Here is a 12,952-nt window from a genome sequence, read left to right on the forward strand (position 1 = left end):
TCTTCAAGACTGAAGATCAGAGCTACAGAATACAGTGTCAGAGAATACTTAGGTACATGTAGATACAGCATGCGATTGCGCCCGATCAGCTGCGCCACAAGCCACAGTGAGGCCTCATTCAACATCAAACATCCGATATCCAACAGCAGTCCATGTCACAGTAAAACTCCTCGAGCCCTCTCGCCCCGTTCTGGAAGTCGCCAGGGCCCGCGCCGGATGATCGTCACAGTCAGTGCCATACGATGCGGTAGCAGGGATCAAGCATCACTACTGTAAAGAAGCGCCCGGCCGTCAGATCAGGTCAGGCCTCTCGCCCAGCGGCTTGGAAGCCTCGAAGCCTCGAGGCCTAGAACACAGGGATACGAGGCGAGGATGAAACACCGAGAAAACGAATCCTGTTCGCACGGAAACAGCCAGCGAATGGCGTTGCTACGGACTCCTCCGCCCCTGACTTTTACTTCTATTTTGTTCTTGCTCGCCCATAGGCAGCAGCGTCACAGATTGTGCCCCGGCCGTTTAGCGGTCAGATGCTCGAGGCCCAAGCACGAAGCGCACAAGGGCGGCGTGGGAAGCGGTTTGAGAATAAAGATGCAGTATTCGAAGCGTCTCTGATGCGTTTGATGTCGCTCCAGCGTAACAGGCCACGATGCAACCAACAATGGAGAAGTGCTCTCTCATCCACAGCGAAGCTTGGATGTTGCTTCGAATCCGCCATGCTCTTGCGTGTCGCGCGCGAAGAAAGGGGTATTGGAAATCGAGATAGTCCGAAAGGTGTCCAGCCGACAACAGGGACCGCGGCTATAGTACATTGCGTGTGTTGAAGGTCAGAACAAGGAAAGTAAACAGTGGTGCCGCCCAATAATATCCCTGCTATCGTGCCTCCGTGTAATGCTTTTTGGTGTAAGCCGGCGTGTCCGGTCTCCCCAATCATACTCGTACATCATGCAGATTTCAACGCAACTCCAAGACGTGTGGTAGTCATACAAAACGTGCAGCTCATGTATCATGCAGAGAGAGAGGTATCAATCATCAATGAGAAAGCCGTTGCTCACAAAGGAAAAGGTTTCCGAGTCGTAAGTCGTCGTTCAGTCGTGATAGAAGAGACCGGTCGAGGCGTCCAAGCGTGCCTCAACTCGCGCTCGCACCCGTGTCCGGGCTCGGATCGCCAGGAGGCAGGAGGTCGAGGCAGGCAATGAAGATATGGGTGACCTGCTCCTCCCAGGCGCCCATCTCAAAGTCGACGAGCCCGTACTGTTCGAGCTGATCGCACATGGCTACAAACTCGTCCACCAAGCTGGTTATGGAGTTGGCCGAGAGGATGTCGGGTGGCTCACGTCTGGACCTCAGCGCTTCCTGTGTGATTTCTTTTTGCTTCTGCCCGAGCGCCTCCCACGCCAGATTGAACTCTCGCCACACTCCGATGCGCTCGGCGTGTCTTGTCTCGTCATCGTGGTGCAGCCCTGCGAGTGTTTAGCCTAGTCCCGCCTTCTCAAGCGAGGATGCGACTTACCCAATGCGGTAACAGAACTGACCAGCCACCGAGACGCTGCAAGCAGCTTCTCGCGGGCGGCTGTCACTCTGCCCGCAATGATGGCGTCGAACACGGTCCTGACTTGCCGGTGGTAGTTGCGCAAGTCCTCGTCCAGTGCCTCTTGCACACGATTCGGCTCGGCGCCCTCTTCCACCTCTCGAGGTTCCGCCATGGGAAAGTCTACCTGTGGCGCACCATAGGACTGAGGCATAGACGGTCGAGTCACAGCCACGTGGCTGTAGCTGCTTTGTTCGGGTTGCGAAGTCATGTACTGAGCAGGGGCGGAGCCCAGAGTCGCTCCGGGATGCTCGCTGGGAGCCATGAACTGCGGGACTGCGAATCGGCTCGACATCACGTCAATTGCCGTCTGCGACGGTTGATACGCAATGTTCTCGTAAAGGGATTGCGGGCCAACCGGCGGAAGCATCGCAGAGGGCGCGTACTGCGCATATTGCTGCTGTTGTTGGGGAGAGGCCTGCACCTGCTGCTGCCTGGACGCCTCAGACATGAACGCTGGCGAATACTGCATCTCCACTCCTTGCATTGGGCTACTGCTTTGCATCTGCGAACCACCATAGGGTTGCTCTTGGTAGCCATAACCCGAGTAGCTAGACAAATAGGGGCGTGCCATTGAAGATCTGCCGATATCTGTTCTCGCTGGCGTCGTGGGTTGCGCGAATCTATCAGTCGAAGGTGGTCCCATTGCCTGTCCAGGCAGAGCACGCGAGGGTGCCTGTGGTTGGTATGGAGGTCCATACTGGGAGCGCCGACGGTCATTGCCGTCCATTTAAGGGAGGCGGATCTCGGCCGTCGACGCCAGAATGACCGCGTTAGTCTCGCGTCCTTCGAACCCCGTATGCCGCGATATGGTATGAAGCGTTGGAAAGAGTAGCCACCTCCTGAACCACTGATGCCTCTCCGGTACCACCCCCTGATCTTGGAATCCTCATGCAATCGATCCAAGGCAGAAACGTGAAAGAGCGATAATACCGCAGCCGACGCTATGAGCGTTCGCCGAGTCCGGCAGAGTGTGCAGTCCTCACAAGCGTTGTGGGCGGTGGGAGACTCGATGGGACACTGGCACCACCGTTATCGCTGCGAGAAGATCCAAAAAAGGCAGCTAAAGCGCGCAAGACAATGTCGGATGGCCGCCTGCTCCGAATACTGTACTGAATCGACTGACAATGTGAGTTTTTCGCGGTGGACTCTGGGACCGCAATCTGATTCCCGCGAGCCGAGTGTTGGAAGCGCACGCCACCGAATTGGGTACCAGAAATACACCCGGACGCCTTCCCTTATATAAATCGTGTGAATCGTCTCAAGAACTCCTCGTCCGGAACAGCAATCGAAGACGAAACCCCGTGCAGAAAATTCGTTCGAGCGTGCGTGACCGGATTGTCGAAGGAAAGCAAGGGTAGTGGGGTTAGTGGAATCCGAGGGTGGAGGGACGGAACGGTTCGATGGTCAAGACACGAACGCGAGCACATTGAGGACAGGCTCGTAGGAAAGAGATAAAAAGAGCGTTGGGTAGCCTAGGCAAGGAGGGAGAAGACCCAGGTACCTTGGAGTCGTGGAAGGACCCAATGTATACAAGAGGCCTGAAGTGCAGATGCCGTGGCAGGCGGAAATGCGCACGACGCAAATCAATAAACACTTGACTCAAGGACGAGTCGATGGGGAATGGCGCAAATACCGCATGGCAGTAACGGATGGGTCACTCGTCCTGGTACGCTGAGGCCCAGCTGCTCCCAAACGCGGCCGATGATATCGTTTTCAGCAGGTCCCAGCAAAGCAAGCAAGGCGTTTCTTGCCGGCTCGAAAAGTCTTTTGAAGTGGACAGCGCCACAGGAGGGACAGGATGCCCACCGTGCTGGGGGTCGTATGCAGAGGCTCCATTGGAAAGTGGTCAGCTTGGTTCTCGGGCGTCAAGGCCAGCAGTGCGCAATTCCCGGTCGGCCGGTCGGTTGTCGCACCCGTAAAGAGCGTCGAACCAAGCTGTTACTGCGCCGTACGGATACGCTGCCCAAGGTTCATGGATGCTGTCTGAAGGAAGAAAGGACCCCAGTGTGCCAGGGCCAGCGCAGGCCGAGGACGAGGTGAATGGGAATGGGAATGGCCTTGGAACGCTACGAGCATCCCCGCTAGTGGAGCCGCGCCTGCCTGCAGCAACTTCTTGGTGCTTCCAGGACCTCGCCAGGGTTTCGCTAAGGACCTCTCCAGGCGCAAGGGAGCTGAACTAGCCACTGGTCTGACGAGGCTTGCATCTTTAGTCTGCCACTGGCCTCCACCTGCCGCAGCGCCAGGCGAGATTTATAGTGTGGCGCCCTAAGGGACGTCAAGCAGGGGGGAGATCAACATCTGCGTTTCTGGTCTTCTTCGGCTTCGTGCCTGGCACATCGCAGCTGAACCGCTAGCATTTCACGCCACGGATTGGCTGCCTTGTCGCGACTATTGATCGCCGAGCGATGCTCGAGACGCACACATCATCCAGCAATCCGATGCTTAACCTCAGCAGCACCGGCTCGCGGCTACAGGCACAGCTCGCATCAGCGCCGATGTTCAAGTAACAGATATGCCATAAGTCCCAGTTGGGGATGTCCGTGTGACTCTGTGTGGTGGGAAGGGGTGCCACACTGGATTTGGCGGGTGCCACGATCGCCAGAGTTGCACACTGTGCAGACACGTAGCGAACCGCCGTCTGGCCTCAATCCTTTCTCAATAGCATTACGCTGTTCTCAGATATTTGCCTTATTCCAACTCATATCAGATGTCCGCTTGTTTGCACAAGGGAAGTGTGGCTGGTAGACGTGGCTATTCTGGTTGGGTCATCTTCCAACTTCCCAGTTGGAGCTGCGTGTTGTGGCCAAAGCCCTCGGAACTGGCTCCATGTAATCTCGCAGAAGGGAATGCTGGCTTGGCCCGCCGGAGCATCGACTGTTCCTGGCAAGCACAGCAGGTGTCAGGATTTGGGCATGCCAAAGATTCGCAGCACGCACGCCGGAGCATCGGTGCAACTAGCACAAGTACATTGGCACGTCTACAGGCTTTCACAGTGGTTGTTCGACTTCAGGTAACATCGAGACAGAATAAAGTGCATCGCACTCGATCGGAAGGCGGTGCCTGTCAGAAGTCAAGCGGACCTTCTGTAGCCAGTCGGATTCCGGCAAAGGTTGGCATCGACCCAAAGATCTGGCAGAGGTGCCAAATGGCGATGTGATGTGCTTGTGTCGGACGTGGCTGCTTTCGAGATCTCCACGCCTGCCCTGTCATCTGCTACTCGTACGGGTTAGTCTAAGGTCGGAATCTACAAGGTTTGCTGCTACGAGGATGCATTTCGTCCGATTTGGCCGGTCGTGTCATAGACTTCGATTTGCGTGGTTCTTGCTTCCGGTTTTCACTAATCTCGCGTTCATGCAAACAACGCGAATATGCGCCACGTATTGCTCGCCCGCCCCTCGGCCTTGGGCTTGGGCTGCATGTGCAGTAGTTAGCTACGTCTCCCACCAACCAGTCAGACCGGGGGAAAGCGTCACTGTACACCCGCCAATGGGACCCTTGACATAATCTCAAAAGCCATCGCTGTGCAACCGCGGTCGGAGTGGAAACAAGGATTTCTGCCGCATGCATGCAGCTGCGTAGGTTTCACATCTGGGTCCGTGGTTTATTTAGCACTTAGACCTCCGTCTCATCCCGCCGCAGAGAGCAGACGAGCGACGTTCGATTGTGAGAGCCGTACGGAGTACTCCGTACAGAGTACACATGTAGATTGACCAGTTGCTGAGACTGATGGAAGATTTACTCGAACACGACAACCCTGTTAGGCACAAGACTCGGTCAAATCGTGAAGCGAGTCGACCATGCGCTTGCGTGCTGTCCTAGCGCTGCTGGTGGTGACCTCGATCTGCTTAGACTTGAGGCTTCGCTTACGCTGTGGCTTTAAACGCGTGTTTCAGGTGCTCGTTTCAGGTTGCTGTGGCTCGGTCCTTGAGAACTCGTAAATCAATAATTGTGTCACACCACGAATCGAGCACAGGCATCGTTGGGATGGACAGCTCTGGCTGCTTCCACCTGGCTTCAAGGGATCCGTTGGATGTGTTGGAAAAAGCCTGTGTTGTCACTGCATGCGCCGTTGCCAGTTCTGCATTGGGGTGGACTTCTAAAGCCTACCGGACAGTCGACGCTCATTGCGGCGTGCGTACTATGAACTCCTCAGTGAGGTGCTCAAGCTCGAAACTATGTTCGCAAGTGTACAGTAAGATTTTAAGCACGGGTTTCGTGCCTTGTTTGAGGAAGACAAGTCCGGAGGAATGTTAGAGTGTCGAGCCGCGACCATATCCACTGACCGGGGGTGCAGCAATTTAATTCCCTGGGGATTCGCGCGCACAATGGCACCTATGGTGGAGTTAAACGTTGAGGAATGATGCGAATCATTGGCCTGGGAAGCCTGATCAGGCAGGAGCTTTCCGCCAGGATATGAGCATGTTGCAGGCTCTCGATCACCTTGTATCGAGTACAAGTCCTTGGGTCTCTACTCCGTACGCGGCGCAAGAATATATCATTGGTATCTCGCTTAGAGATCCCCTTGACTGTCCTAGATGCGGGGCTGCTGTGATGCGTCGACATCTCTTTTGGTTACAGTGCGATGGGCAGGCAAGATCAAAGTGTGCTGTCCTGGTTCAACAGATTGTGCGACGCAAAATGCCGGGTGTGAGTCTGGGTTGACCAGCGCCGCCATGCGCTGTATCAGACCGTGCACGTGAGCTGGCTCAACGGAACTGGACCCGTCAAGCTCTCAACGGGTGCTTGTGCAATACTGCCACAAGGCTGACATGCCCTTTGGCTCCTACTGCGCGCGGACCGTTGTTTCTGTTTCGCACGATGATATGAGAGACATCGATCTTACATCCTAGTGGGCCACCAACAAGGAGAGGCAACGTGGAGAATGACATGCGCGTTCCGAAAAGACGTCCGAGCCACCAGCGATTGTCGCACACTACGGAGAATCATGTCGAGTCGCACAAACACCCGAGCTTAATCTTGAACCAAGTGTTGTTCACCAGAGACATCGATACATGTGATGTACAGAAGGGTACCACCGGTCTACCTCGAGTCCTCGAACCTCTCACCGTTTGACCCACGTAGGTCTCTTTCGGGCCTTGAGGCGACCAGGCTTCTTCCGCTCGACACGTCTGGGATCCGAAGTAACACAGCCGGCTGGATTGTGAATTAGCGACCAACCGTGAACGCGGCCGGGACCAAATGTACTTACCTCGTCGTAGAGCCGGTTTGAGAGCCGGTTCGTGTACCAGCAGTGCCTTGGCAAGGGCCAATGTGACGGATTCGGCCTGGCCCGTAACTCCGCCACCAGATACCAACGCAAAGACGTTGTACTTGTCCATCCGTTGTGTGATCTTCAACGCCCATAATGCGCTCTCCCTATCATGGACCCGCGGGAACGCCTGCACGATACTGTTTCCATTGACTAGCACTTCTCCCGTGCCCTCCACTAGATAGACCTTTGCGGAAGACTCCTTTCTCCTTCCTATACCCGTCGACCTTCCATATTCATCGATTGTTCCAGGCTTGGCTTTCTGTATCGCTTCTGATCCGGGCCGCCTGAAGCGAGAAAGTATTTGCTTGACTTCTTTGGGGCAGATTCTGGGGTGTATCTTGTTCAGCCGCGTTAAGAGAAGCAGCACCTTGGAGTACTTCGAGGCAGCCACTTGCTCTCCAGTCGAGCTTCGATATTGGTTCAACCTCAACCACACAGGACGGGGTATCTGATCCGGAGGAGCAGTAGGTAGCGATGCATGCTTCTTGACAAGAGATTGTAGCATCAAAAGGTGATCGTTGAAAACCGGAGATGCTGTGAAATAGGAGGGCGAGCGTGGGAGGATCCGAGCCGGTATTGATTGAGACTCATCGAGGTCTATCTCCGGCGCGGCACGGATCTGAGTCTCAACAGACAGCTTTTTCGTCGTGATGAACGTTTGACGCTGTATCGTCGGTTGGAGCCATTGAGGGTGAGCTCGCGCCAGAATCTTCTGAGTCCGACATTGGCGACATATCCGCGAAATCGTGGGAGGCAACGCCTGCACTGAAGGGCGTGCCATGGATGCTAGCAGGCGCCTGTTACCTCTTGCAAGGAAGCATTGAGAGACGCTACTCTCTGGGGGTGTGAAGGGGATGGGAAAGTTGAAGGCGCAAGCTAATCGCAGGACCTGAGCTGCCAAGCTTTTACGGTGGACCAATGGCAGTGCTAGTGACATGGCCGCAAACTGAGTCAAAATTTATTTCATTGACACGACTCCGACTTTGCTTGAAGACAAATCTACAGCCAATCTCCCAGTATCTCCATTCTACCACCCAAGATGTCGTTCGGAAAGCTTTATGGCTTCAAGGTACGCTCCGTGCAAAGCCAGCACCGCCCTCTGTGGACAGCCGATATTGATTCTCACCCTCTAGGAAAATGCCCGCAGCACTGCCCTCCTAGCAGTTGCGAAGGAGAACAACCTGGACCTCGAGCTCGTTGAGACGAGACCTCCCATCACCGACACAGAGTACCTCAAGCTCAACCCGCTCGGACGAGTTCCTACGTTCGTTGGCGCCAACGGTTTCATCCTGACGGAGTCACTCGCGATCGCCATCTATTGTGAGTGTTTGCCCCGCCTTTGTCCTTCGAACAAGTCTAGGATGAGCCATATTATCACATTCAGTTATCCCTGTCTGAATATTCCTTGTTGACTATATTGAACTCTGAGCAACACCTTCGCATTTGTCACTCTTTGCTTCCTTTTAAATGTCAAATCCACAAAGCCATCGCTGACGGTTGGTGACAGTCGCCTCGCAGAACGACAAGACCACCCTTCTTGGAAAGACAAAGCAGGACTACGCCTCGATTGTGCGATGGATGTCCTTTTCCAACTCCGAAGTCCTCCCCAACCTCTCTGGCTGGTTCAGCCCGCTCACCGGCAGGGCTCCCTACAACAAGAAGTCGGTCGACGATTTCAAGAAGGCTGCACTTGATGCTATCCACGTGCTTGAGCAGCACTTCCTCGTCCACACCTTCCTTGTTGGGGAGCGCATTACCCTCGCCGACCTCTATGTCACCTCTCAAATGTCTCGCGGCTTCCAATACGTCCTTGACAAGGAATGGCGCTCTGAGAACCCCAACACTACCCGTTGGTTCGAGACTGTGGTCAACCAGCCAATCTGGAAGGCCATCATTGAGAACCCAATCTTCATTGAAGAGGCCCTCAAGTACACTCCTCCCAAGAAAGAGGCAAAGCCTGCGAAGGCCCCTGCCGCTGCGCCCGAGAAGAAGGCCGAGAAGAAGCCAGAGAAGGACGAGGAGGAAGAGGACGAGCCCAAGCCCGAGGTCAAGGCCAAGCATCCTCTTGAGTCCCTGCCTAAGCCTACCCTCATCCTCGATGACTGGAAGCGAAAGTACTCCAACGAGGATACCCGCGAGGTGGCACTTCCCTGGTTCTGGGAACACTACAAGCCAGAGGATTACTCACTGTGGAAACTCGACTACAAGTACAACGACGAGTTGACCCTGACATTCATGTCATCCAACCTGATTGGTAAGTCCCGACCTAGTTTGGTATTCACTCAGGTCTCGGCCGATACTGATTTCTCCCTTCAGGTGGATTCTTCAACCGTCTCGAGGCGTCCCGCAAATACCTTTTCGGCGCTGCCTCCGTGTACGGCCAGTCCAATGACTCGATCATCCAGGGTGCCTTTATGGTCCGCGGTGACGAGGCTCTGCCAGCCTTCGACGTCGCCCCCGACTGGGAGAGCTACGAGTTCACCAAGCTCGACCCCAGCAAGCCCGAGGACAAGCAGTTCGTCGAGGACCAATGGTCTTGGGACAAGCCGATCACCGTCAACGGCAAGACCTACGAGTGGGCTGACGGCAAGGTCTTCAAGTAGAGTGGTGCATGCTTTTGACCACCCTTCGACGAGACCATGCCTAGGCACCGTACCAGTTGGTGACTCATGACTTGGACGGTGATTGACGAGCACGACGTGAGAAAAATGCCATGACGAGCGAACGGGACATGATTGATTGAATCCCAAGAGACGACAAATCCTCACAGTAGCATGAAAAGCAGCAATAGACATTTGTCCGAACCTGCAGGCACCTCTCTGCCGCGCATGTCATAGATCAAGCAAGAGACAATGATGATTCAGACGCACATTCCCGCTTCCACTCTTTAGCCCTCTCGGTCTCCGAGTCTTCTGCTGTAGTCGAGCTCTCAGGGCGACCCCCCGCGTCTGGCCATATCAGCGAACCAGACCATGTCCCCTGCCCTTTTACGACACGAGAAACCGTGCAGTGCTACTGATCAGTGTGGTAGCGTAGAATGAGCTCCACGGTTCCGTCTGCCAATATCGCCCTTGTGGAGTATCTACATGTCCTCAACGCCAGCAGGGCCATGGTGTCGACCTTGTCGAGGACAAAGCATTACCCGATATTGACAGAATAGTCAAACCCAATTCATATCCCTCGCCAAGTTCACGTTGTCTGATATCATGACCGACCGCTGCGCCACTCTGGTGTGTAGATAATTGGAGACATTGATACCTGGTGCTCTGAACGCTGGCCAGCTTCAGCTGTATGACCCAACCTCGCTCCCTGCACGAATTTAGTGACCAGCAGCTCTATCTCAGCTGCAGGAAGTCTTCTCCTTCCTCCTTCCTCTCCAGAGCATTGCACAAGCAGATAACAGTGACGCAAAAGTGAGCATGCTGATGGTAAGCTATGCTCGTGCGTGAATGACATGGGGTAAGGCCAAGGGATGCATGACTTGCACATTGAACTCAGGGTGATCCACCTCTTGGTGGCTTGTCTTCCCAGAGTCGTCACGAAATGTTGCTTCACCGGCTGCTCTGCCAGATCCACCGCTGGGGGAACATCAGTAAGTGCCGCCAAAGTGGCCCAATGAAAGGACAAGATCTGTCAGGCTCGTCGCAAGCCGCGACCGTAGAAGTTGCTGTTCTTGATGCAGCAATTGAAAACGTGCTGTAGACAGATCGCAATGTGGTGATTACCATGAATGGAGAGCAGACGCCTTCAGATCATGTCGAGTATGGTGTACCAGTGGCAGAGCGAGAAATCCTTCTTGAATACGCCCGACAGGGATTGGGCGCCTGGATCAGTATCCTACGGTCGGTCTGAAGTGTTGGCTTAAGATCTGTGTTTGAAGGCGAACCGCCCGATGCGTAGACTGCCACACTGCCAACACATCTTAGCCTCAGTACTGTAGCCAACCCAGCCTTGTCCCATCATGTGATCAATACCCAAGTGAAGAGCCAGTGAAGAGCAGTGAAGAGCAGTGTCTTTATATATTTCGTTGGCGCAAAAGTTCCCAACAATCACAGGGCCTGAAGTACAGATCAAGTTTGCAGCTATCCTACGAATCGTCTGGAGATGTCTGCAATGCTGTAGTTCGACCTGGATTCCCTCTTCGCCAAAGATGTTGTATGACCATTCTGTATGAAATGAATTCGTTGTATCAACTCTGCTGGGGAAGATGGGTCGATCTTGAGTGTCTTCGGGCTCAAGACGGGTTGCAGGACCGAAGGTCGACACGAGACCATGCGGGAAAAACCAGCTTCAAAAGGGTGAGTTTTACCTTGCAGTGAACCAGCTCTTCGAGAGCTGCTTCAAATGCAAGTTTTTGCACTTTTTGTGTCTCGGAGGTAAGTTGACTTTTTCGTTGTGGGAGAGAAGCTGGGCCGCCGGGTAGTGATGAAGTACTGTAGATATAAAGCGCGACAGCTTCCTCAAGCCATACAACCAGAAACGAAGCCGCAGCATCGCCCTGTCGTTGTCGCCTTATCCACGAATGTTGGGACGGACAGCTGATAGGATTTTCGTTGAAAGACCTATATCTTGAATATAGTAGTTCAGTCTAACTCCTAAGCTCGTGACCAGATCGCGTGGAGCATGTATGCAGAGACACGGGTCTGCGTTGAAACCCCCTCTTTTACCTGGATACAGTGTGCGGAAGTCGAACAATCCATGGTAGATCGAGTCACCTATCAAGTACGTGATCTTGATCAATGGTCGGAGCCAGGGGATTACGGATGTTTACCAGTAATGGGTGAGCTGACCAATTCCAGAATCATTTATTTGCATTATGATCCCGAGCTCGCTCATCGAACTTCGCCTGGTCGAGCCGCTGCCGCTGCGACGTCGCCATCAATATTCCGAACACCGGTCTCTGCTCGTCGACCTTCCCAAAGGCGTACCCAAAAGTCAGGTGGATCCATCGGCCGTGAGCCCTCATGCAGCCCTGGCCAGACATCGGCCAAAAAGTAGTAGACATGGCCAACAATCACACCTAGGATTTCGTCCTTTGGCACGGTGCCGTGCATGAACATGTGGAAAGCCATCAAAACCCATGGAAGATATGGGGCGGTGAAGACAAGAACCCCAAGGAAGCTGAGCCTAGTGTCCGGATTCCTCCTTGACCAGATGTAAACCAAAGTACTTGATAGCGCTGACCCAAGGAACGGGATGGAGGTCGTCAGAGAACTCAAAACCAGCAGCGACGTGCATGCATAGAGCAGCAGCCAGGAGAAGACGGCAGGTGACGGACCAGAGCCTTGTTCAAGAAGCCGAGAGTACCTCTGGAGAAAGAAGACATGGAATGCAAGGTCCAATGATGGTGGGCCGAAGTATATAAATGTGGTTATCAATCGCCAATACTGGGTAGTGTCAGAAAGGTCCCTATAGTCCGCCTGAGGTCAACATACCTGGGACTTGTAGTACACTGCTCGCCACGAATAGAAGAGTTGGAATGGAGTGATAACTTTGCACTGCAGCAACACCGATGTTATGACGGTCGCAGTCGTCCAGTATCGGGTACAAGGTGGCATTTCAAAGAACCACTGTTCGAGAGGAAATTGACCAAGCTGCCCCATTCCCTCGTCACCCCCTCCACCAAGTATTGCAGCCATGATCCAAGGCAGCAGGTCGAAGAGTGGACGGAGCGTGCGCGAAAAGTCGAAGAGGAACTCAGGCGTCTGGACGATGGGGTAGATTGGAGATAGCACCGACTGTGTCAGGATCGGAGAGCGCAGGTCAGAGTAATCATCGCAAAATTCGTCTGGAGGCGGTACCGAAGACAAGATCGGGAAGGACAGGTTCATATAGCGATCGAAGACTTGTTGTTAGGTGGCCTCTTCAACCACCAGGAATGAGGGCTTGCGGCGGCGGCATGAAGACGTTATCGGGAGACGTAGAATGATGTCGAAAGCCAAATGCACAGTTCGGAGTCGTCCCGAACAAAGGACGGATGAATACGGAAGGTGCACGACGCCTACGGTGGGATTTAGGCCCGGTCCAGGGTCGCCGAAAGGGTCGTGCTGCTGTACCCAGTAAAGCGCGCGTTGGCTCAGATCTTCACG

General features: G+C 54.2%; 4 protein-coding genes across 4 annotated transcripts; 1 reads left to right on the forward strand and 3 right to left on the reverse strand.

The window, feature by feature from the left end:
• Window positions 1-1,128: 1,128 nt before the first annotated feature.
• On the reverse strand, window positions 1,129-2,318 carry A1O7_03529 (uncharacterized protein; the record flags this gene model as incomplete). The annotated part of the gene is made up of 2 exons (XM_007757548.1): window positions 1,129-1,460; window positions 1,511-2,318. 2 exons carry the CDS (start codon window positions 2,316-2,318, stop codon window positions 1,129-1,131), a joined length of 1,140 nt encoding a protein of 379 aa, XP_007755738.1.
• A 4,335-nt stretch (window positions 2,319-6,653) lies between these two features.
• On the reverse strand, window positions 6,654-7,644 carry A1O7_03530 (uncharacterized protein; the record flags this gene model as incomplete). Its single annotated transcript, XM_007757549.1, has 2 exons — window positions 6,654-6,745; window positions 6,801-7,644. The coding sequence occupies 2 exons, from the start codon at window positions 7,642-7,644 to the stop codon at window positions 6,654-6,656; spliced, it is 936 nt and encodes a 311-aa protein (XP_007755739.1).
• A 258-nt stretch (window positions 7,645-7,902) lies between these two features.
• On the forward strand, window positions 7,903-9,466 carry A1O7_03531 (elongation factor 1-gamma; the record flags this gene model as incomplete). Its single annotated transcript, XM_007757550.1, has 4 exons — window positions 7,903-7,932; window positions 7,997-8,183; window positions 8,371-9,117; window positions 9,180-9,466. 4 exons carry the CDS (start codon window positions 7,903-7,905, stop codon window positions 9,464-9,466), a joined length of 1,251 nt encoding a protein of 416 aa, XP_007755740.1.
• A 2,229-nt stretch (window positions 9,467-11,695) lies between these two features.
• Window positions 11,696-12,502, reverse strand: A1O7_03532 (uncharacterized protein; the record flags this gene model as incomplete). Its single annotated transcript, XM_007757551.1, has 2 exons — window positions 11,696-12,250; window positions 12,299-12,502. The coding sequence occupies 2 exons, from the start codon at window positions 12,500-12,502 to the stop codon at window positions 11,696-11,698; spliced, it is 759 nt and encodes a 252-aa protein (XP_007755741.1).
• Window positions 12,503-12,952: the final 450 nt, after the last annotated feature.

Source organism: Cladophialophora yegresii (assembly GCF_000585515.1).
Source record: "Cladophialophora yegresii CBS 114405 chromosome Unknown aczIN-supercont1.2, whole genome shotgun sequence".
In the NCBI taxonomy this organism is placed as follows: domain Eukaryota; kingdom Fungi; phylum Ascomycota; class Eurotiomycetes; order Chaetothyriales; family Herpotrichiellaceae; genus Cladophialophora; species Cladophialophora yegresii.